This window comes from Mesocricetus auratus, unplaced genomic scaffold (assembly GCF_017639785.1).
Source record: "Mesocricetus auratus isolate SY011 unplaced genomic scaffold, BCM_Maur_2.0 Super-Scaffold_100707, whole genome shotgun sequence".
Lineage (NCBI taxonomy): Eukaryota > Metazoa > Chordata > Mammalia > Rodentia > Cricetidae > Mesocricetus > Mesocricetus auratus.
The window spans coordinates 3,179,446-3,200,795 of record NW_024429269.1 but is presented as its reverse complement, the minus strand read 5'-3'; the positions used below and the strand labels follow the sequence as shown (position 1 = coordinate 3,200,795).

The following is a 21,350-nucleotide window of genomic DNA, read 5'->3' as shown; positions in this document are numbered from 1 at the left end:
CATTCAATAATATACTAATGACAGAAAAGAGAACAAATTATTTAGTTTTATTAAAAATTTCCAGTTTAACCAAAATATACAGCCACTACATTTAAAATCAGTTTTTACACTCACAGTTAAAGTGCTAAGAAAAACATTTACAAAACTGACATCAGTGTACTGTAAACAAAATAAATCTACAACAGTAGAGTGCAAAGCACATCCAGTACCGTGAAGTACAGTCCATGCTCTAACTGGTGTGCTCGCCCTACACAGACCCCACTCACCCGGACACGAACAGTTTTAGCCAACGTATGGAGAAGAAACATGAAGAACTAATGTCACAAGATACGAGTCTTCATCACAAACACTTTCTAACTAGATGTTTATGTGATAAAACAAGGTTCGTTTTAGAATTTAGAATCACCTCAGCAATTTAATTCAGAATAGCATTTGAAAGACTAAATTGCTAAGTACCAATTATTTAAAAGTAAGTTCTGGAATAATGAAAAAGGAGTATTTTTTTCCTGCCTTCACATCCCTTAGAAAATTGTTAACAGAAAATAGGGAAAGTCTTTTTTTTTTTGAGCAGGCACGGACAGTGTTCACCTGTAAATTCCCCATCATTGAGCAGAGCTGCCAAGATTGATCTGTTTGTTGTTAAAACAGACCTCTCTTTAAGCAAGATAATAGGATTATAGTTACTAATAATTTAATATGAACTAAGTTTCCTTCTTCCTGACACTTGAAGTGGGTTATACTTTGGGCATGATTGGAACAGTTGGGACTGGGAGGGAAGGAGAAAGATTTCAGGCTGTGCATTTGGGGACGGGTCAGACAAGAGTGGCGCGCTCATTCAGGGCATCACTTGAGTGGATCATCTAGGAAGAAGTGTAACAAGTCTCTATTGAAATCAAAGTAACTTTCTCTAGCCTAAGAATGTATCAAAAACAAAGATGCCCAGACACCTCTAGAATGTGCTGATAAATGGTTTCAGAATAATACAGGGCAATTTAGTCTTGAGTTTGAAACAACTTCATTTATACCTTTTGGATCATAAAACTGGAGATTTCATCTGTGGGAGTTTTCATATATTTCTTACATGTGTGTTTATATTCATAAACTTTTGCTCTTTTAACCAGAAATGTAAGTATAAAGAAAATCTTTAGATGAAAGCTTATGGAAAATGTATTGACTGTATAACTTGGTATTCATTATTTTAGAATGTCTATGGGAGATAAAACTCAGTATTTAGCAAAAAAGGAGTACACATCACTCTGGGGGATTACTCTGCCTCTAAATGGTATTTATCGATTATTCCTTTCACATTATGACAGTATGTCAACTTATAAAAGCTTGAAAATCAAACATGAATTCAGCAACAGGACAAAGCTCTTCAGGTGAGCCAGAGCTCACACAGTCTCCTATTCTGATAGCCGGAGAAGAGCAGGGATGAAAAGTTAACCTTTATGTCCTAAACATCTTATTGTTTGGTTGTCCCTTTAATACACACTGTTCTTTTTTTACCCCAAGCCAGGAATTTCATTGTTTAGAAGAATATTTTCCAACTATTCAGACAACAAGAACCTTGAGATGCTCGGCTGTCAAGAAATGACTGATCAATGAGGACTGTGCTGAGACAAGGAAGTAAGAGCCAGTTCATTAAATAAATATGAGACTTAGATATTCTGCATTATGGAAAATGAAATAACTATTAATCACAGACACATCTTCATATAAGCAATCCTCCAAACTGACCATCAGATTAAAATAACAGATAGCATCTTCTTGTTTTGGAGACAGGGTCTTGTCATGTAGCTCAGGCTGGCTGTGAATAGTAATCCTCTGCCCTTAGTTAGCCTCCTAAATGCTGAGATTACAGACATGTATTAACATGCTGGGCTTGAAAACATTAATTTAATTTAAAATTTTAATTTTGAAGAATTAGCTTTTATAATAGTTCCTACAAACAAAATAAGCCAACGTGATGCTTGGAGTTGTGAGAAAACTTTGGAAGTTGGAGGAGGGGAGAAGGTATGGTAATAATGGTCTATCTTTATCATGATGAAACAAAATTTCAAACTTAAGTGAGAAAACAAAACTCAAAAACAAAATCCAGAAATTGAAAATAAAAGAAGAAAAGGTGTTTGAAGTTGGTTGGTATTAAAAGCTGGTTCAGTGGTAGAAGGCTTGGATAATGCAGTGCAGTCATTAGTCTCAGTCTCTCTCTGTCTCTGTCTCTCTCTCTCTCACACACACACACACAGAGGGAGGGAGGGAGGGAGGGAAGGAGGGAGGGAGGGAGGGAAAAAAAACCAAAGTTAAGCACATGAAAAGCCTTATATGATGGGTTGTTCATGCCTGCAATCTTGGTGCTCAGAAGGCCCAGGCAGGAGGACTGCAAGCTTTACGCTAGCCTGGACTACATGGTAAGTTCAAGGACTTGACACCTGATACAAAAGACCAAAGCCTCGTGAATTAGAGCACTTGCCTAGTACATGCAAGGCCCTAGTAGCAGGCAATGCCCTAAGCACTAGGGAAATAACAAAACAAACAAACATAAAACAAGAGAAGCTGGATGGTTTGGGGGAAGTTAGAATACTATATAAAGAGAAATAATAAAGAATTCAGATTTATTCCAATTCATGGCTAATATACATGAAATAATGCCCACTGACAAGAGAACTTCCAGATGCTAAACACCTTTCTCCTCTTCTCTCTACTTGGTTTTTGAGACACAGCCTCACTATGTAAAGGCTAGCCTAGATTTTCCCATGCAGCACAGGATGGCTTTCTGTCTTAGCCTCCCAAAGACTGGGGCTCCAGTGGGTGCCACCACATTTAGCTTAGACAAACATTTTCTTACTAGAGAGTCCTTTTTATTACTTAAACATTTTCACACTTATATTATTTTCAAGGCATATTTATCTCAGCTCAATGTAAAAACCTACTGTGTTGATTTTCTCTTACCAAAAATAAATAGATAAATAAAGATTATTAAATGTTTCTGCCGACAGGATTAGTTCTGGGAAAATGATCTGAGACAGGGCTGAGGGAAGCAATTTGCCAGCTTCCCAAAACTCAGGATGGAAGGAATAGCTAAACAAACTGAGACGTACAAGATGGATAACTCTAAATCATTCTGTGTTTACTTGGTTTTTCTTACATGTCATTATCAATCCCCCAAATAATCACTGAAACCGGACTTCAGATTCAATATATACAACAAGGACTTGGAGAGCAGGAAAACTGAAGATAAGTGTGTTGTTTTTAGAGACTGTTTAATAATTATAAGAATGATTAATGGCAGGATACAGTTGAGAAATGTGTTGCTAGGCAACTGGGTCACTTTGCAACATCACACCAAGCATTCACCAAATCACATGCCTATTTTGTTGCTAGGTGGTATGACCCTAGGGACCCTGCTGTATGGACAGGAGGTCTAAAACAGGTCTTAAACTTGTGATCCTCCTGCCTTGGGCTGCCTCGTGTTTCTTAACTAAAAATGACTAAAATGTCATTATGCAGCATATGGCCATACAGGAATCTCTGAGTGAGAGACTGAGCATCTAATTTAATTATGGGAAGCCAGTGAAAGGCCTAAGGCAAGGAATCAAGTATAGTCAAGGAAATCCTACCAGGAGCTGAGAAAGTATATAGCTCAATGGTAGAATGATTGCCTAGCATATGCATGGCCTTAGGCTTGTTCACCAGAAACAAGAGGGGTGGTGGTGGGGGCTACAGAGTTGACATAGTTAGAAAAAAACATTAGAAACCAGCACACCAACCTATATCTAATTTCTGGTATGTACTCACCAGAATTAAACTCAACTGTACACTGTAAATCTATAGTTCAAAGGATTGAAAGACATTATATGAACTGATATAGACATTAGAGAAAAGAAAACGATCTTTAAAAGTAACTGGGCGGTTTGGAGGAACGACTCAGTGGTTAGGAGCACTGGCTGATCTTTCAGAGGACTGGGGTTAGATTTGCAGCACCCACACAGTGGCTCACAATCCTCTGTAGCTGCACTTCCAGGGGACCCAAGACCCTGTTCTGGCATCCTTGAGTGCCAGGCATGCAAGTGGCCCACAGACATAGAGGCAGGCAAAACATTCTTACACATTAAAAAAAAAGCAGGATTTCCTTTATCTAGTTCTTGGAAAGCATCTTTAATTTACAAGAGAATTCTGTTGACAAGATGGAGCTACTGAAACCTCTGCTTTATTAAAGAATACTTAAAATTTTGTCATATTTATTGATTGTATGCTTGTGTGTTTGTGTCTGCACACATGTGCCTGCTCATGCACCTACACCCTACCCACACAAGCACACCACAGTCCACATTCTGAGGTCAGAGGGCAACTTATGGGAGTCTATTCTCTCTTTCCACCACACAGACCTTGGATGGAACTCAATGGCAGCAAGTGCCTGTATCTGCTGAGTCATCTCACTGACCCTGATAGATAATCAAGGAATCTTTATGGTAATATTTTCTGCAAAGCCAGGACAAATTAATAATAACAAACCACATTTATCTCTAACAATATATTGTGTGTTTTGTTTTCAAGGCTGGGAGTGAACCCAGGGTCCTGCCTATTGCTGAGCTAAATCCCAATCCTGCTAATATTGTAAATCAGGCTATCACTTTTCTGTGGCAAGCTGACAGCTACACCTATTCAGTGAATTCAAGGAGGCAGTTAAAAAGTAATGATTAAATGGAAAAATTCTATTTATAATCAAGTAGGGTAGTAGTGATGGTACATGCCTTTAATTCCAGCACTCAGGAGATAGAGGCTGGTAGGTTTCTGAGTTTGAGACCAGTGTGGTCTACAAAGAGAGAAAGGGCTACTCAGAGAAATCCTGCCTTAAAAACAAACAAACAACAACAATAGATTTTTATAATCATTTGAATTTTGGTTAAACCTGACAGTCTTCTGATTAGCAAAGGAGCCAGTGCAGTAACTGATCTGTCCCTAACTTTATTTTGAACACATGCTAGGAGGTACACTCTCAATGAACTATACTACAGCTGTACAGGATGCATCTGGCAAGAGGTCTTAACTAAATACCTATACTCATAACTAAGAAAACAAAGACCACAAAACAGCATGCCATTTCTTTTATGTTTACCAATGTAATATGTTTATGTGGAAAAAGTTTTTTTAATTAAAAAGTCCATGTCTGGTATTTATAACTTCTGTCTCTTTTATTAAATGTAATACAATTTTCCTCTTTTAAAAATCACTTAAGCTGGGGCATGGTGGCACACTTGAAATCCCAGGACTTGGCTGGCAGAGGTGGGAAAACCACAAGTTCAAAGCCAGCCTGGGATATACACCTAAGACTTGCATATGAGTCTGAGGTGTTTTGTCGAGGGGAATGGAACTAGCTCAGTGGAAGAACACTTTTCCAGCATTGGGGGTCCTGAAGTCTAAATCCTCACACTGTAACAACAGAACCAAACAAAAACTAGGAACATCTCTCATATCTGTCAACTTAGGTTCAAGTTGCCTTAGCTATGTAAACTGATCAAGTAAACAGAATTTATGGGAAGAGATGCAAGTGAGCTTACAGCAGTGACTACCAAATGGCCAAGGGAGAGGCAAATTAGAGTCTAGTGGAATATGAGACTCCTCATCTAAACTCTACGTTCCCTTCAACTGCACACAAAAATGCTGTGTCTGAAGTTACACAGCTCATTGAAAAGGGAGGCAAGACTAGATATCAGCTTTCCTGACTCAAAGTACTAGGATGTTTTTAAAATAACACAATGCATTCTTACTAGTTATTAAATAAAATCTGGCCAAAACAAAAGCACTGAGTTCTAAACTTAAAAAAAAAAACCAGTTAGCATAAAACAAAGAAACATCTACAAGTTTGCAAATATGAGCAAGCTTGCTTATTTTTTCTGCTTCAGGAAATTTAACAAGCTTGAAAAAAAAACCTTAAATAGTGGTAATGAGGAGAATAATAGAACACTGTCTATTAAGATGGTAGGCTTTGGGCAGACTTTTAACATTTTTTTCCCAGAAGATTTAAATATTGAAAGGAAAGCATCACCCTGTATCAGTTTAGTTATTAAAGATACACAGGATTAGAATATTCAGAGAAAGCAATTACAGTCTGGTGAACAGTGAAGAATGTCTAGTGTTCCTAAGGTTTTTCCCATTACTCACATGAGCCAAACAACAAATCATGAAAGAGAAGAAAGACTATGAAGAGATGCACAAATGCCAATGCATTTCCATAGACAATAATCAAATTTATGTAAAAGTATATAAATTTTAGGTTATATGGTTGAATTAAATACATGGTTTTCATATTTTAAAAAACATTTACTTTAAGCTGGGTGGTGGTGGTGGTGGTGGTGGTGGCGGCGGTGAGGCAGCGGCCCACGCCTTTAATCCCAGCTGGAGAGGCAGAGGCAGGCGGATCTCCGTGAGTTCCAGGCCTGCCTGGTCTACAAAGTCAGTTTCAGGATGGCCAGGGCTGTTAAACAGAGAAACCCTGTCCTGAAAAAAAAGTATTTTGAATTTTGAATTTATGTGTACGTGTATGCCTGCTACAGTGTGCTGGTGTCAAAGGAGGCTATAGAAGAGCCTTAGATGCCCTGGAGCTGGAGTTACAGGCAACTCACAGCTGCCGCACTGGGTGCTAGGAACTGATCTCGGGTCCTTTGCAAGAACAGTGAGCACACTTACCCACGGAACCATTTCTCTAACCCCAAGCTTTTCTCATTTTAATTGGTTACAAAAAGGCATAAAAGAAGCTTAAAAGAGCCAGGCGATGGTGGCACATGCCTTTAATCCCAGCACTCGGGAGGCAGAGGCAGGTGGATCTCTGTGAGTTCGAGGCCGGGCTGGACCGATAGCCTCCAAAACAACACAGAGAAACCCTGTCTCGTAAAAACCAAAAAAAAAAAAAAAAAAAAAAAAAAAAAGAAGCTTAAAAGAATCATGAGTTATTTATAAATTTAGGTTCTAGAAAACTTCTATCCCTGTGTTTTTGTGTGAAATCGAAGAATTCTTATTTTACACAGATTTTAAAAACACTCATAAACATATATAAATAGTTCTCATGGTCTAAGTTGAGTGCTGTGTAGCTGATTGTTCATTAAACATTTTCTGAAAAGCTTATGCTGCACTAAGCCCTGTGCTAATTGTTATTCATCAACTGCCTCTGAAACAAATTACTGTTTTGAGCTTAATATTGTCTTGGACCTCTTGCCTAATTATGAATAAAACAATATTGCTAAAATCAAAGTACTTTTCAAAACCATGTTTGCTAATATATTAATACTTTTGAGGGAACTATTATTTTCTTGGTTGTCAACTGAACAAAGAAAACACTAAGTATTAACATATGCCAATCACAACAGAAAGTTACCCATATGGTAAGAAACTGTCCCAACTTGTTCAAGTCAATTTAAGCAGCTTAAGATTTGAAATCACTGTTCTGTTATAGTTCTTCAATGGTCTCTTCAAAAAAAAAAAAAGATTCTTAATCTGGAACACTAGTATGATAAAGAACATGGCCCAAACTAAAAAGTGTTACATAAAACAAACAATATTATGCAGGGTGTGTCAATAAGTGAACGATGGTACTCGTTGAAAGTGACGATAGGCCAACAACAATCACACATACAGCAGCAGCTTCGAGGAGATGCAGGTACACACACAGAATCTGGAAGCACAAAGGTAAGACTTTCATAGCAATGTTCACTTCACTGTCTACACTTGGCCCCTTTAAAAGACAACCAATTAACACTTGGCAATCGGTAGTAATGCAGATGGTGATAGATGATAACATCTTTGAGCTCAAACTGGTATTTCTCTTAACTTCCTATTTTTGTTTGTGGATGTTTGTTTTGGTTTGCCCATGCTGTTCTATGGAGCTTCTCAAACAGAAGCTTTCTGAGTTAATGGGTTATTTATAGACAAGTTATCAGTTGTGCCTTAAGCCTTGTGAGGCTTAAGGAAGGGGTAACTACTATCAGTTATAAGGGACTTCAGGCTCTCTGAGCGGTAACTCGAGTTCCAGGGAGAAAGAAAGAAAGGACAGAGGAAGAGAAAACATTTGGGGCCAAATGCCCAAATATGTCTTATGAAGAATGGGTAATCTCCACCGATACATACTTTGAAGAAGCAACATGACACAAATAAATCATGACTACCAGAAAACTGGCTCTTCTGTCATGTGGGAGCTCTTCATTTTATAGGGCGAAAGAAGCATGGACATGAATTAAACATGTGTCAAGAAATGTACTACAGTAGACCTCTAATAAACCTCTTAAATCCTCAGGAATCTTTATATTTCACAATGCTTCACAGTTTCAAAGAGCTTCCATATGGTTGTTGTCATCTGATCTAAATTTGACAACTTTGTGAGGTAGGTAGAGTAGATATTCATCTTCAATCTTCATTTTCAAACAAGGGGAGCTAGGCTCAAGGAGGCTGACTTGTTCAAAGTTGAAAACTAGCATATGGCGAAGCCAAGCCTATCCAGAGTCTAGAATATTTTTTCTGAGTGTCATTCTTAGATAGCCTGCTAAGAATCTTCTGTGGTGTTTTTAGAAATACAGATTTGTGAAATCCTATTGCCTTCGACTCTCCAGAGATAAGAGCTGAGGATTCTGCATTTTATAATTGGATAATAAAGTAGGAAACAAAAGTATATTAGGTAACAATGCAAAGTGCATCATTGAATCTGGCTAGATCTTCCCAGTGATCAAAAGTGATGCCATCAGCCTATCATTAGGGAAAAGTGAACTTAAAAGAATGGGCTTCCAGCCTGGCTAGCTAATAATCACCTAGAACACTTTTGTTTTTAAAGCATCAACTCTCACCTGAAAGATGTTGGCCAACAAGAGTTCCCAGAGTGAGTTTTACTTGCAATTAGGGCTGAGAATCACTGTGTTTTCTTAATAGCACATTAGCATTTTCCAGAATTTTTTCTGATCAATTTCAAACCCAATAAAGTTCACATTTCATATCCTAAATCATATAAGCTTTATAAGATAAGACGTCAAGTGTTTTTTGATATTTTTAAGATTAAAAGGTATTCACAGAAAGTAACCACGCTCCACTTAGCTATAATGATTTTTAAGAACCCAAATTAACCACCACTCTGGACTTAGACTATATACCTCAGATGTAAACAGTAATTCAGAAACTGAAAATAGGGATGTGGGCAAAAGCAGTAGCCAAGTGGCTACTGGGGAATTCGAGTGCAGACAATCAGCTCACTATAGGAGGGCCTGGATACCAATGTCTGATGGCTTTGGCAAGGTCACATCTCACTGTAGAAAAATACAACAACGAATACAGAGAAAATATTTTGCCATTTTGTAATTTGTTTACCAGTAAAAACCCTTTTAATGTGTGATGCTTATCTTACTGCATGCCTCCACAGAACATATCTGAACATGAAGTTGTCTATGAATCAATACAATTACCTGGGAAAAGATGGCCACAAATTAATTTTTTTCTATCATGCATATGGATATTATAAAAACATAGCCCATAAAAGTAATATTTACAAAAGTGAAAAACAATACAACTACAGGGGAAATGCTCATTTCTGCCTTTATTCCAGGGCTAATCCACATCCTGAATATCTCTGGGGGAAGACTGACAGACTTTGAGAGAACCTCCCACAGGCCAACGGGACTCTTCTGGCACTTTTATCTTATTAGCTAAATACCCTTGCTGGCTTATCATAGTCTTCTACAGTTTAAAAACAGTTCCTTTTTTTCACTCAGTGGAAATAAACTTACAAAGTCCTAGTATTTATCTGAGAAATAAGCCTTGCATAGAAATTTTCTTTAATTCTGAAACTTTGTTTTATTAACAGAGCTACCAGAATATCATTTCACAACTAGTTCATATGATATGAAAGTTCACTACAAAGCAGTCACCACACATATAGGGTTTTTCTAAATATAAAATAAGTGGGTTTATAAAAATGCTTACCAGACAATCATCTCTTCACAACCTGGAAAGAATTATTTTTGTGATGACATGATTCTTTGTGTTTTGGATGTGTTTACGCGCCAAGTTTGATGTGATACAAAAAGCACAGATCTACCTTCTCAGTGGGCACACTCTGTCTGATTGGAAGCAGGATGACAGTGAGTTACAGCAGCCAGTCATGCAAAGGTAAAGACTAAAACCTGCTTTTCAACAGCACACATTTTCACCTTGGACAAGACTAAGCACTGGTCCCATCCTCTTCGATAACACGGTTCATGCTGGTGCCGTGTGTAATGTGAGTCATGGGGTTGTTACTGAGGTCTCGGATGCTGCTGTGTCGTGACTGCTCATTAAGCCGATGAGAACTACTGTGCCTGGAGTGATCCGTCAGGCGTGACATGCTGCCATGAGGTAGTCTCTCCTCCATTCCTCGGTAACTGCAGGGAGTGTACCTGCGTAACAGAGTGGATCTTGAAGTAACTGAACACATCAAAAAGTAACACTAAGTAGTTTTCATTAAAACACCTTAGTGATTGAAGTGCTCAACAAATCAACAGTGAGAAAGCAATAACTGACATGATTATTTAGAGTAATTCCATTAAGCTGTAGAGTTATCTGATATGGGTAACAGAAAGAGAGAGTCCACTTAGGTTCAGAATGAAGGTCCTACTCTCTGCAAAAGGGCAAATGATAAACAAGCAAGGCTGACCTACTTGAAACTATGTTAAGTACACATACTTTTCTTACTCAAGTATGTGTCAAATACAGTGGGCTCAGAGAGATGAAGACTAGGTATAGTCAGTAGCAGTGCAGAGTCCAACTACTAAATGACTAGGGTTAGAAGAGGGAATACATGAAGTCAGCAGAGAAATGAAGAGTGACTTAAAGAGTGAGTTGCTAAGCACTGATGACATCTGTGTCCATGGTGTCCAGACGGGTTAGCAAACAGCCAATCAGTCATGTATAAATTATCTTAATTCTTTTCCTCAGGGTTTAAAGCTGTGAAGACGGTAATCTGTAGATGCTATATCTACTTGGAAGTTGTATCCTGACACCCTATAACCAAATCTCTTATCAGCAAATCTTTGTACCCTATCTGGGCTCTGCACACAGCTGAGCTACACACCTTACTCTAGGTGGTCTTCCTATCCAGAAATGCAACAGTGGGTTGATCATATTTTCTTTTGTTGAAACCCTGATTCAATAAACCACCTCAGAGTCAAGAATATAAAAATACAAAAAACAATGACAACAACAACAACAACAAAACCAATCTCAGTCACTGGGTCTAGGCAGTCAAGGTCACAAAAACCAATTAGAGTTTTTTATTGATCCATTTATAGAGCTCATATGATACTTATCAATTTTTCTGGCTAAATAGTGAGTTCTTTCAGGTTAAGTACCATATTTTAATATCTTAATATGTAATACCTTGAGAATTTTTTCCTAAAATACTTTTGCTCTGCAGACCAGGCTGGTGTCAAACTCACAGAGTTCTGCCTGCCTCTGCCTCCTGAGTGCTGGGATTAAAGGGCCTGCACCAACACCAGCTGGCTCTTTTTAAGCCAAGGTCTCTAAGTAGTCCTGACTGTTCTGGAGCTCACTATGGAGACTAGGCTGGTCTTATATTTACAGAGATCCTCCTGTCAAAGTTTCCCAAGAGCTAGTTTTAAAGTTGTGTACCACCATGCCCAGCTCATTCCCTTTCTAACAGTCATCAAAGTAAATCATTATGAGCAACTGAAGAGCTACTGTTTAACAAACAAACATTCATCTAGCCAGCCGATGGTAGTGCACACCTTTAATCCCTGCACTTGGGAGGCAGAGGCAGGCGGATCTCTGTGAGTTTGAGGCCGATCTGGTCTACAGATCGAGTTCCAGGATAGCTTCCAAAAATAATATAGAGAAAACCTGTCTCGAAAAACCAAAAAAAAAAAAAGTCACCTACCATTCTTTTATCATAACTATAAAAAAATACCATGACTTAAGGTGAATCATTTGTAAAATTAAAAGATCTGAAAGATTCATGAACATTGCTGAGGTGGCCATCTAGTTTTACAGAAGCGCTTGTCAATGGACTTTTCATTATGTTACAGAGTTTAACTGAGAAGTCCTTTTTCAAGTCTTTCTAAAACCTATCTTAGGGACCAGGCACAGTGGCAAATACCTTTAGTTCTATCACTCAAAGAGGAGGCAGAGACAGAAAGATCTCTACCAATTTGAGGCCAACCAAGGCTACATAGTGAAACCCTGCTCCAGCCTGTCCCCAAACCCAAACTTATCTTTGTTTCAAGTTTGAATAAAGAAAAAAATAATAAAGATGCTATCTAGGATTTCTATTGCTGTGCTAAAACACCATGGTCAGAGGGTTATGTCAGCTCACAGTTTCGTCATCCAGAAAAATCAGGGCAGGCACTTAAATCAGGAACCCGAGCGGGAACCGGTGCAGGGGCCAAGGAAGAACACTGCTTCCCGGTTCACCCCTCATTGTCTGCTCAGCCTGCTTTCTTACACAACACCTCCCTGCCTGGGGAGGCGCCACCAAAAGTGGACTAGGCTTTTCATAGTAATTATTAATTAAGAAAATGCCTGACAGGCTTGCCTGTACTCCAATCTTACACAGGTATTTTCTCTACTGACAGTTTCTGTTCCCAAATGACTCTAGCTTGTTTCAAGATGACATAAAACTAACCAGGACAGATGTATATTTAAATGTTTTAATTTTTTCATATTAAATAGTACAAATTTCAGCCAGGCATGGTGTACTTGTAATCCCAGGAACTGGGAGATGGAGGCAGAAGGCTCAACTCAGTTTTGGCTATGTAGTGAATTTCAAAGCCAACCTGGGCTACAAGAGACCCTACCCTATTTCAAACACTTAAAAAATTTTTACATTTAGAACCTAGAGACATTTACATTTTTTAAATAATCTATTTACTTTTATTTCATTTGCATTAGTGTTTTGCATGAATATATGCTGTGTGAGGGTGTCAGATTTTGGAATTAGAGACAGTTGTTAACTGCCATGTGGGTGCTGGGACTTGAACCCGAGTCCTCTGGAACTGTGGTCAGCCCTCTTAACCATTTAGCCATCTCTCCAGCCCGACATTTACATTTTTAACTGTATGTTTTGGTGAAATAATTAGAATGATTGCAAATGCAAATATGTTACAATGGACTTGTTACAATCTATTTTAAAGTTATTACTTTGCATAATGATTATTGTTCTTTGAACTAAATAGATTCCCTAATTTCCAAATATGACTTGCCAACTTTTACCTTCCAATGTATCAATTTCAAATAAATATGGCAAATAAAGAAAGCAAATGTTCTAGTAATAATAGGAAAACAATTAAAAACAAAACAAAACAGAGTCCTGTGTGGTGGTGCATATCTGGTATCCTACTTGGGAGACAAAGGCAGGAGGATTAGCAAGTTTGAGGTATGCCTGGGCAATGTGGCAAGACACCACCTCCAAATAAAGGACAGGCCAGGGAAACGGCTCAGCAGGCAGTCTACTGTGCAAGCAGGAGGACCTGAGTTCAATGTCTAGAAACCTCTTAAAAGCTGGCATGGCTGTTCCACAGTGCCCTAATGCTGGTGAGGAAGAGATGCACAGGTTCCTGGAGCTCACTGGTAGCTAGACTAACCAAATCAGTGAGCTCCAGATTCAGTGAGAGACCTCTTCTCAAAAAGAATAAGGACATCCAATGTTGACACATTGTATATACACATGTATACATACATACACATGCACAATCAAGAAAACACACCGCACACTACAAAGGGGGTGTCTGGGAAATGAAATAGTAAAGTACTTGCTTACCATGTGCAAGGCCCTGGGTTTAAGCAGGAATGGGAAGGGGAGAGAGAAAAGGGAAGAGAGGAAAAGGGGGCAAAGGGTGGAAGGGAGGAGAGCAGAGAACACTCAGTCATTTAAAATACATAAAGGAGGGCTTTCAGGACTGGAGCTTGCTTCCCAGCACCCACACCACACAGCTCATAACTGCCTGCAACTCCATTCCAGGACTTCTGACACCTTCTTCTACCCCACAAACACACACACACACATAAATAAAAATAGTGTTTGCCTAGTGTTGAGATTACAAGCCATTTGTGCCTGACATTTGTGCTGTTGATGCTTAACTCTTCCCCCCTGCCAAGGAATACATTTCATAGGAAAAATTACATTGTACAATTATGTCTGAGAAACATGACTATCCACAGAATTCTAAAATAAAAATATCCTGCCCAAGAATAAATAAGAACTTATACAGAAAACAAGTTTAATTAGTGTTTAATATAGCTTGTGTATGTAGGAATTGTCAAATTTCTGTACCTTTCAAAAGGTACAGAATGTGATTATATGCCATACAATATGAAAATACAGATTTTATATAGTTTTAATAGATGTCTAGACAAAATATGGTCATTTTGCTGTTGTTAAAAATATAATATGGCCCAGCACTCGGGAAGCAGAGATAGGCAGATCTCTGTGAGTTCGAGACCACTCTGGTCTACAAGCGCTAGTTCCAGGGCAGCCTCCAAAGCCACAGAGAAACCCTGTCTCGAGAAACCAAAAAAATATATAAATAATATGGGTACTCCAGAGTCAGTGAAAAAGAGATGATTGACATTTTGATTCTCTTTACTATTTGCTACCATTCATCTGAATAATTAAACTAACCATAGTTTCAGTAGTGATTATTCACGCCACTGCTTTCCCTTGCCAGGTCACCTATGTACCAATCTAGTCACTCATTCCCAAACTTCTACCTACTTACTTTTCTAGCTATCCTCTCATCTAGCTACCAGTGACTTATTCTTTGAAGTGGTATTCACATGTATGTAGTACAGAGTTCAATAATTACCCAAGCAGTGAAACAAAGTGAGTACTGGGAATTTGTGACCCAAAGCCAGGATGCCGTTAGATAATAAGACAGTCTGAAAACAGTTAAAGTCTGACTGAGCAGAAGGAAGTCATCACGAGATGGCTTTTTGGATTATGAAAATTCTTGTTTAGACTTTTAGTCTCAATGTAGTCTTGAAAACTCTCACATTTGCCCTACAGTTCTGGGTATGAAAGAGAGTCCTATGGGCATATTCATTTATGTGCATATTCATTCACCCAGATACCTTCAACAGACCCGTTCCACATCATTTTGCTTCATATGTAGATATTATACCCTTTTTATAAGGCTCTATGCTCCTAGAATATAGAAATTAAGAAACTTTTCAAAGATTTCTTTATTTATTATATATACAATGTTTTGCCTGCATATATGTCTGCATATCAGAAAAGGGCACCAGATCTCATTATAGATGGTTATAAGCCACCATGTGGTTGTTGGGAATTGAACTCAGGACCTCTGGAAGAACAGCCAATACTCTTAACTGCTGAATCATCTCTCTAGCTCCTTACAATATAGAAATTAAAAACCTTGCCGGGCGTTGGTGGCACACGCCTTTAGGGAGGCAGAGGCAGGCGGATCTCTGTGAGTTCAAGGCCAGCCTGGTCTACAGAGTAAGTTCCAGGACAACTTCCAAAGCAATACAGAGAAGCCCTGTGTCTCAAAAAGCCAAAAGCCAAAAACCAAAAAAAAAAAAAAAAAAAAGAAATTAAAAGCCTTTCCTTTCTATATATTTATGTACAGAATGTCATATATAAATATAATACTGTAATAATGTCTATTCATCACTGAAAAGGATGAGGCCAGGATGTCAAATATCATCACTAAGAGTTCATAGATAAAATATATTCCAAAACATGGGATCTCTATTGTGGAATATTCCTTTACACTGTGTGAATATATGTCACTGTAATTGGGCTAATAAAGAGGCTGGCTAGGTGGTGGTATCACACGCCTTTAATCCCAGATCTTGGGAGGCAGAGATAGGAGGATCTTTGTGAGTTCGAGGCCAACCTGGTCCTGGTCTACAGAGCGAGTTCTAGGCCATGCTCCAAAGCTACAGAGAAACCCTGTCTTGAAACAAAAACAAACAAAACAAAAGAAGGAGAAGAAGGAGAAGCAGCAGCAGCAGCAGCTGCTGCCGTCTCAGAATTTCGAGGAGATGCACTTGCCATACTGAGAAAAGGTACTAAGCCATGTGGCAGAGAGCAGATAAGAAATACAGGTTAATTTAAAATGAAAGAGTTAGCTAGTAACAAATCTGAGGTATTGACTGAGCACTTACAATTAATAATAAGTCTCTGTGTGATTATTTGGGAGTGGCTGCTAGGACACAGAGAAACTGCCTATACTTAAGGAGTTATCAGCATCTTAAATTAAGATCCCACATCAACAGCTCCATTATACTTTCCTTTCTCATGCTGTTCTAAAATTCAAGTCAGACTTTATTATCCTAGTACTCAAAGTCCTACAATAGCCTCTCACCGTCAGAGAAACCCAAACCCTCATCCTGGTTGCATCTCCTAAAAGTCTCCACACATTATGCTCTGGTCATACCTAGGCACCAAAACTTGCCTGCCTGTTCTTTCCTCTATAAAAGGTGCTCCCTTGTCTTTCATTCATTCCCAAGTGTCTCCTCTGTACTCTATTTAAAGTAGACGTGTCATCTGTTAGGAAGCTGATTCTGACTGTCCATGATGAGGTCTCTCTCTGTCTGTCTCTCTGTCTCTGTCTCTGTCTCTGTCTCTCTCTCTCTCTCTCTCTCTCTCTCTCTCTCTCTCTCCTCCCCCTCTCTCTCCAGGTTCTATAGAAGAGGGAAAAAAGTTGTCTTTGCTATCTAGCTTATTCCACTTAATATGATCTGCAGTTCTACTCATTTTCCTGCAAAAGAATGTTGTTTCTTCTTTATAACTAAATAAAACTTCACTGAACCTCACTGTGCACATGTACTACATTTTATTTATATGTTCATCTGTTGATGAAAATCTAAGCTGATTCTACAACTTTGATATTCTGAACAGCAATGCAATAAACACAGGTAGAGGGGAGTGATGGGGATGTCCTTCTGTGTATATGTTTATCTTATTTGTTGATGAATAAAACACTGTTTGGCCAATAGAGGCAGGAAGATAGGCAGGGCTAGGAGACGAGGAGAATTCTGGGAAAGGTAGGCAGAGACATGCTGGGGAGAGTTGCCACGTATTAAAGGAAGGAGTAACAGGTATAGAGCCTTCTCTGGTAAGGTAAGACCACGTGGAAATACTTAGATTAATAGAAATGGGTTAATAATTAAGACAGAGCTAGCCAATAAGAAGCCCTGGACGTCAGCCAACAGTTTAATAATTAATATAAGTCTTTGTGTGCTTATTTGGGGCTGAAGCAGCCATGGGACCTGGCGGGACAGAAAAAACAGCAAGAGGGCTGTGGTGGATTGAATGTATTGGCTCCCATAAGCTCACAGGGAGTAGCACTATTGGAAAGTCTGGCTTTACTGAAGAAGGCATGGCTTTGCTGGAGGAAGTGTCACTGTGGGGCAGACCTTGAGGCCTCTTTTGCTTAAGCTTCACTCAGTGTCACAGTCTATTTCCTGTTGCCTGCAAGATGTAGCACTCTCAGCTCCTTCTCCAGCACCATGTCTTCCTGCATGACACCAAGCTCCCTGTCATGATAATGGATTGAACCTTTGAAACTGTAAACCAGTCCCAATTAAATTTTTTCCCTTTGTAAGAGTTGCTGTGGTCATGGTTGTCTCTTCACAGCAACAAAAACCCTAACTAAGGCAGGGGTGTCTCTACATTATGCTGACTTAGATCCCTTTGGGTATCTTCTCAAGAGTCATATAGGTAGGTCATTAGGCAGCTCTATTTTTAGGGTTCTGAGGGACCTCCATATTGATTTCCATAGTGGCTGGAATAATTTACACCTTCCCAACAATGCTTATCCCATCTCCTCTCCATCCTTCTAACATTTATGCTTGCTTTCCTAAAGAAAAATATACCTTTCAGGTCAGCTGTCCCTCCCTCCCTACTGCTTCTTTACTCTCTGACAAATCCTATTACCTCTCAAATGACTTCATGTGGCAGTTCCTAAGCAGTTTCTAGCTCTAGTATCCCAACCTCAAATTTAATGAGAAACCCACACCCAGGCTTCCTTCAAGCTCTTTCTCTGAAGCATTTCTGAACTGCTCTCCATGGTACCAGAAAGAGTGACTCCTACTCTCTGCTTGCTTCCATTGCACCTAATAATCAAGGGCTGGGTATTGGGTGCTAGGATATAGCGCAGTTAAAATCCTTGCCTAACATGCTCAAATCCTGGGTTTAAATCCCAGCACCCCACAAAATAGCAGGCTGACAAACTGACTTAATGCCACACCTGCTGCCTCCTGGTTATAACTAAGGCCATGGAGATGAAGCTTGTCTGAGTGCACACTGCCACAGCAGGTCTGAGCAGGGGTTGCCACTTTAACTAAAAAGCCTGAAGCATTTACTATCTGGCTCCTTAAGAAAACACTTCCATAGCCCTGGAATATAATTTGCTTTATGCTTGTATTTTACTTTTATGTGCGTATTACATTAATAACTGAAGCTTATATCTGACCCTGAAACAGGCTCTTTTCTAGTGAATAGGTGCATCATCTCACTGGGTTTTCATGACATTACTTAAGGGGTGGCTATTACTATTTCTCCTTTATAGGTAAGGAAACTAAGTTTTATTGTCTAGATCTATACTCTTTAAGATTTACTTTCATTATTTTTAATTGTGTGTGTGTGTGTGTGCCTGCATGTGGGTACGTGCATGTGAGTACACGTTCCTGTGAAGGTGTCGGGTCCTCTGGAGCTAGAGTTGCAGATGGTTTGGAGCTGTCTGATGTGGGTGCTGGGAACTGAACTCAGGTCCTCTGGAAGAATAGCAAATACTTTTAATTGCTAAACTGTCCCTATAGCTCCCCAGATATACATTATTTATTTTCTTGGGGAGTTATTTAAGACAGGGTTTCTCTGTGTAACAGCTCTGGTTGTCCTGGAACTTGCTTTGTAGACCAGGCTGGCCTCAAACTCACAGAGATCCACCTGTCTCTGCTGGGATTAAAGGTATGCACCACCACCTGGCAAAATTCACCTTCCTAAACTGACCAGTCCACCTTCTCTACCCTCTCAGTACACTACAATAATGCCATACACTTTTATGTCAGGGCTAAACCCCAAGTCCTTTGATTGGCTTTAAGCCCCATAATCTGGGACAACTATAACCAGAAAGTTAAAAAGAGCTTAATAGTGTTCCACTTCTAATTCAGAATTGGCTCCTGTCTCCTAAGCTTATTGAATACATATGGTGAATTGCTTGCAGAGCTTACCTGCCATCACGTGACCTGTGGAGGCTGCCATGGTAGCTGCTCACTTTGCTGTGGACACTCCCTGCTTTGCTTCTTTGATCATCCACCATGGCCAACTGAGTTGAAGAAGCATGTGTGGATGTTCCTTGAGTGGAAGTTCCTCTGGATTTTCTTATAATAGGAGTATTTGGGTCCCTCAGGAGCGACTGAGCAAAGTCAGGTTCCTGGAGCACCTGCCGGCTCTCATTCACTATCCTACACAATACAACAGGAAGTTTACGTTATGAACATTCCTATAGGCCAACAAACAATACTGCTATGCAATACTGGTTGATGCTAGTCTTGAAATTAATTGCTCCCGAAATTAAGATTTTGAGACCAATTTGAGGTAACATTTTTGGCATAGGACAGAATATAACAAAAGCCTGTGTCAAAAACTAGGCCTGATGCCAATAATCCTAACATCTGGGATGTTGTGATAGGAGGATCATAAGTTTAAAGTTATCTTCAAGTGCAAAGCCAGCCTAAACTACATAACACCTAGTGTCAAAACACAACAACAAAACAAACCCAATGTCATTGGCCCTAAAGTGGTGTGACAGAGAGACCGTGTTAGGGTAAGAAAACCAAGATTGTAGTTCCAATTTTGTGAGCACATAGGCGATCTCAGCAAGTTACTATCCTGTCTTTCCTTTATTTTATCTATGAAATGAAGGCAGATAAGTCCATTTTTTCTAAAAGGTCCCTTTCAGCTAAAGACACCTGTGATTCTTTAGGTTCCAAAATACTTTTAAAAATTAATTATAAGACAAAAAAAAAGCTTTCTTTCATGCTTTGAAGAAGTAACAATGGTTTCATGATGATAACTGGATACGGTTTTAATTTGCAAAGGCCATTTAAGGCTTCATCTTGACTCTGGGTCAGGAACAGCTGTCTTGTGTTAGAGTAAACCTGAGTAGTCAACCTTAGAACAAAGTCATATGAAAAATTAAATTAAGCAAATATTCAATGAAGTCCTACACATTTCAAAGGACAAATTATCAAAAGTAAAAGTTTTAACTGTTATGAAAGGACGTACAGCAGGTATGTGTGCATGATGATGAACAAAGCAATAACTGAATTAACAAGAACCCAACTTGTAGAGTGTCTGCGAGAATCAGCTAAAGTTAAAAATTAAAGGACTTAATTTAAAAAACAACCCCAACATGTAAAGACTTGATCATATATTGAGAAAGCATTTGAGAAAGCACATGTAAGCTCTCAAATTAACAGTGTTGGTCCAGTTCCCTGCTGTTTTCAGTACTGGGCTGATAGGCTGAAGACAGGTATTTAACATCTACTTTACATATATTCCTTTAATCCATCTAACGTTATTTTTGATATTTAAAACTATAATAGAGGGCTGGAGAGATGGCTGAGAGGTTAAGAGCACTGGCTGCTCTTCCAGAGGTCCTGAGTTCAATTCCCAGCAACCATATGGTGGCTCACAACCATCTGAAATGAGATCTGGTGCCCTTTTCTGGCGTGCAGACAGAACATTGTATACATATTAATAAATAAATAAATAAAATCTTTTTAAAAAACTATAATAGAGTACCAATAGAGAATAAGTTCTTACAAAGAGAAAATATGTCACCTCCAAAAGCAGCATCATTATTTAATGAAAACACCAAAAACCACTAGAAATATTTTCTTTCTTCCAGGACAAGGTTTCTCTGTGTAACTCTGGCCATCCTAGAACTCATTCGGTAGACCAGGATGGCCTTGAAGTCACAGAGATCCACCTGCCTCTGCCTCCTGAGTGCTAGGATTAAAAGTGTGCATACTGGATAACTAGGAATATTTTTAATTAAAATCAGGAACATGATGCAACCTATTACCATCACTCTTAATTAACTCCTTCAATAATTTCAGACTAGAATTCAACAAAAGAAAGAAATTAGGGTTATAAACTTTTAATGTGCACTAAATTAGAATGGAACAATAGTCTATCTTTTCATATGTTTGACAGACCTGTGTAAGCAATGGAAAACTTCAAACTGAAATTGAAGTTACCACTTATATTGAACAGCTGTGTGGCTATGGCCAGACATTTATGCTATTCTTAGTTTTTTCATCTGAAAAGAGATGAGAATACACACCAACCTTCA

General features: G+C 38.9%; 1 protein-coding gene across 2 annotated transcripts in view; it reads right to left on the bottom strand.

The window, feature by feature from the left end:
* Window positions 1-9,320: 9,320 nt before the first annotated feature.
* Fzd3 (frizzled class receptor 3) overlaps window positions 9,321-21,350 on the bottom strand; it is a 55,973-nt gene continuing 43,943 nt past the window's right edge. The window contains exons 6-8 of one of the 2 annotated variants that reach the window (XM_013117295.3): window positions 19,222-19,455; window positions 13,784-13,796; window positions 9,321-10,409 (exon numbers count right to left, since the gene is read on the bottom strand). In XM_013117295.3, the coding sequence (XP_012972749.1) occupies window positions 10,323-10,409; window positions 13,784-13,796; window positions 19,222-19,455 (334 nt within the window). In that variant the 3' untranslated portion in view covers window positions 9,321-10,322. The remainder of the gene's footprint in view (window positions 10,410-13,783; window positions 13,797-19,221; window positions 19,456-21,350) is intronic. The other variant, XM_005075255.4, reaches the window with a different exon arrangement.